This window comes from Octopus bimaculoides, chromosome 12 (genome assembly GCF_001194135.2).
Source record: "Octopus bimaculoides isolate UCB-OBI-ISO-001 chromosome 12, ASM119413v2, whole genome shotgun sequence".
Lineage (NCBI taxonomy): Eukaryota > Metazoa > Mollusca > Cephalopoda > Octopoda > Octopodidae > Octopus > Octopus bimaculoides.
Window position 1 is genome coordinate 35,879,438 of NC_068992.1, and position 4,093 is coordinate 35,883,530.

At 34.8% G+C, this 4,093-nt stretch overlaps 1 protein-coding gene across 1 annotated transcript in view; it reads right to left on the reverse strand.

Moving 5' to 3' along the window:
• Positions 1-2,603: 2,603 nt before the first annotated feature.
• LOC106884271 (dynein regulatory complex subunit 5) overlaps positions 2,604-4,093 on the reverse strand; it is a 40,546-nt gene continuing 39,056 nt past the window's right edge. Inside the window, exon 4 of the mRNA XM_014935557.2 lies at positions 2,604-3,650. Within this exon, the coding sequence (XP_014791043.1) occupies positions 3,483-3,650 (168 nt within the window). The 3' untranslated portion in view covers positions 2,604-3,482. The remainder of the gene's footprint in view (positions 3,651-4,093) is intronic.

A 4,093-nucleotide genomic window follows, 5' to 3' on the forward strand; every position in this document is an offset into this window, starting at 1 on the left:
CAATCAATCACAGACAGAAATTAAAGAAAAAAAACTGAATACTAAAAGCTAACGGAGCACATTTCGTTGCTGCTGGTTACATTGATGAGCTATATCTATGCATGACACATATTTACAAATAGGTGAACCGGGTCGTTGAGTATCGAGTGTATTCAATGATACTATTTAAGAAACTCATGGCTCGGTAAGATGCTATTTTTATCTACCTGAAAATGCCTTCATTGCTACCTACAGATAAAAAGTCCCACATGTAATAAACCTAATTGAAGTTGAGTCTTCTACACACTTTTGTATATATATTGTCACAAGAAAGCCCTGTGTGATAGCTAAGGAGGAGCTCTTGGATAGATTAAAGAAAATAACTGAATATTAAAAGCTAACGGAGCGCATTGGCACTTTTAAACTAATCGCTCTGTTGCAAACAATTGGTCTAGGCCTCCGGCTGGGGTAGGTTACTGCAGCCTAACAATGCACTGCTAGTCTATACTCTTTCCTCACCCCCATAAACTCTCATTACCATCTACAGAAGTGAGATAAACCACTTTTAAATGTTTTAAAAGTGAGATACACCACTTTTAAAAGTTAAGCATCGACAACGCGTTAAAACAATCTGCAATATAGTAAGAGCACAGTACTGGGTATGAGGTACGAGTAATTTTTTAATTTTGTCGATGACGCCGGTCACAAAATGCGAACTCATGAATTCTGAAACCCAGTTCATCCAGCCCTTTGCACCTGCGAACAAATAATCACCAGGTTAATTAGCAAATGCCTCACACTTACTAATAGAATCAAGTGGTTTTTACCAACGTTTTTGGAATCAAGGGAGTGGTAAATTCATTTATTTTCTTCCCTCCAAATTTTTCTTCGTCCCACCTTTTATAAATTCAAAGTTAGTATCATTATAATGTCAACAAAGTCACGATTATTTAATAGTTTACATTTTTTATAAACATATTCTATCATTTATTCATACATTTTCTTTTTCAGAAACATTAAGTCACGCTTTCCTCCAACATTTCTTTTGCTTTATATCGGTTTTCTTGCTTAGCTTTCTTTATTGATTGATTTTAGTTTTGTTTTCATTTCAATAGAGTTTAGGATGTTGTTGACGTGATTTTTCAAACGCACCCAACATCTACCCTCACACGCTTGCATGCACAGCCGTGTGTGTGTGTGTGTGTGTGTGTGTGTGTGTGTGTGTGTACATAAAAATACAAGACTATGTGCATGGAGGTATGTATGTGTATATATATATATATATATATATATATATATATATATATATATATATATATATATATATATATATATGGAGAAAGAAAGAAAGAAAGAAAGAAAGAAAGAAAGAAAGAAAGAAAAAAGAAAGGAAGAAAAGACAAACTTGAGAGCAAGAAATGCTTTGTTGATTCATATGTATTTGAGAGTTGTACAATAACGAGACAGAAATGAACTTCACAAGTTACAATATAATTTGCTATGAAATTACTACGCAATTAATTAGAAGTTAATAGGGTTGTGACACATGTCTACGTGAAAGAAAGAAATATAAGATTCTGACGAACCTGAAACTTACTGACACTCAAATGGAGACACTTAAACTAAAATTGTTGAGCACAAACAAATACTGTTAAGTACTGACGGAATACGAAAGGTACAAACTTAGAAATATGTTAAGTGACCATTTTCACGTGGTGACAATCTAAAATATTGAGGGAATATGAGCCGTACAGCCAGAAAACTAAACAGGTTGACGTTCTATGATGCTGTCGAGAACTGAATCTTGCCAACGCTAAGGTATATTCTTAATTTATTATGAAACTTGCTGACGTTGTAAAGTACACACCTAACTTTAAAATTACTAACACTATATATAAATGATAGAACCTAAAACTTTGACACTCTGAGAGGTTCACTTAACCTGAAACTAAATGACATTGTAACCAAATGTTGGAACTTAAACTTATGAGGCATGTCTTGTAACAAGACGTGAAAACTACAACGTCAAGTACTGACTAAACCTAAATCTGACACTGATATCTACTCACTCACCTTTAATAGACTATTGGCAGAACATGAGGTTTTTCTGACACTAACTTTTCCTGACCAGTATTGTAAAGTATTAAAACTTTCAAGTATTATCAGATATTTACCGATCCTAAAGCTTACTGATACAATGTGATATGACGAACTTCGAAACTTTTGACTCGGAACCTGAAAATTGCGGAAGCTTTTTAATACTAAAAGAATCTGAAACATTCTGAATGTAAAGTACTGATTTAACGTTTCAGTTTCCATCAGTACATGGTACTATATTTTATGTACTGATGTACCGACCTTATGTAATAACGAGGCCTGGGGCCTAGAACTTACTGACACTCCAAGATTGTGACAAAATGGGAGATATACTGGTACTGTATGTTAGATACCGATTCTAAAGCATATTGGTACTCTTTACCACAGACGAACTACGGAATTTATTGACACTGTCAAGTACTCACCTAACATGAAACTAATTGATAATTTAAGGTACTCACCTCACCTGAAATGTACTGTCACTATAAGCTTGAAACTTACAGATACTGTAAAGTATAAATCAGAAACAATGTCATAAACCCTCAATTTTAATTAAATTTATAGATTGCCCTGATGGTTTTGGTGAAACAAAAAATATAAACGACTTAACCGAACACACTACCTGAGTGATACTTATTCTATCGTCCCCAGTTAGATAAAACCTATAGTCGGCATCAGCCTGGTTTGAACTCAAAGCATACAGAGTGTTACATTAATTTCTGTGAATCACTTATTCCAATACTTCAAAAAATTAGGATTCCGGTACATAAAAATTATTACAATGAACTGACAAGAGTTTTTAGCTCTCGATGCGCGATACGATAAACAAAAACAAAATGCAGTTTGCAACTATTTCACCTACACTTATTAATAAGCTTACGAAAGGCATGAAAACACACTGATTTTCCTTTCCTTAAAATACCGGACTATTCTGTGAACTGAGCCACAAAAGAACCAAATATTATTCAGCGTCCAGCGAGTTCTAACCATGTTAATATGTACTCTGCTAGTTTACTTCGGGAAAATTTCTACTACCAGCTGAAATACTTTGCATTTTACTTCATTTACATAAGTTAATATTTCTCTTGGGAAAGGCATCTCAGTAACAACGTGTCATTTTCACAATGACAAAAGCAGAAAATATTCATTTATCTCAGGACAGTTTGAAGAATTTGCTTTACTTTTTAATATGAGTAGTGACATTTGTAATATGCATGCCTTTCTCTCAGAATAAATGCAAAGCATTTATTCATGAATCATAATTTCCAATAGAAAATGAGTTGTGAATTCGGTTCGCCGATGTTGCTCGACAAAGCAAAAGATTCAGGATTAAATAACAGTGAATAAAAAGAAAATAACTCAGAGCTTTCATTAAATATAAAAGAAACCCAATAGAAGTGTCGGATTTAATGGCGCATTTCTTCTAATAATCTTTCTCGATTCGCTTCCTGGTTCTGATCCAAAATTTGATTGATCCGAAATTCCGCTTCTTGACCACAGTTTGTTAGTCTAAGATCCAAGTGTGTGACTGTTGTGTTTACCTCAAGACTTTCTCTGATCAGTTTGCCACCATCCTGAAACGGAAGCGAGAAAATCATGAAACACGGCGATTATATTTTGAAGTTTGGTTATTTAAATAGATGCATCTGTGTACATACATATAAATTCCTCTGTTATTGTATGCATATATGAAAATGTGACAATTTGTCTACTTGCATGCATAGTAATGTCTATGCATACACGCAACACTCGCAACACACACACACACACACAAGCGTGCGAGAATTTCAAACTTAAACACAAATCCTTTGATGTAGAGAGGAGCGTCAAAAACCTTTAGCAACATGACCGAAAAACGTTTTGATTCCAGAATGAAACTTAGCGCGTACGTGTATGTGTGTGAGTGAGTGAGTGCATGCGTGCGTGCGTGCGTGCATGTGTGTGTGTGTGTGTGTGTGTTTGCGTGTGTGTGTGTGTGTGTGTTTGCGTGCGTATACGTGTGTGCATGTAAGAGCAT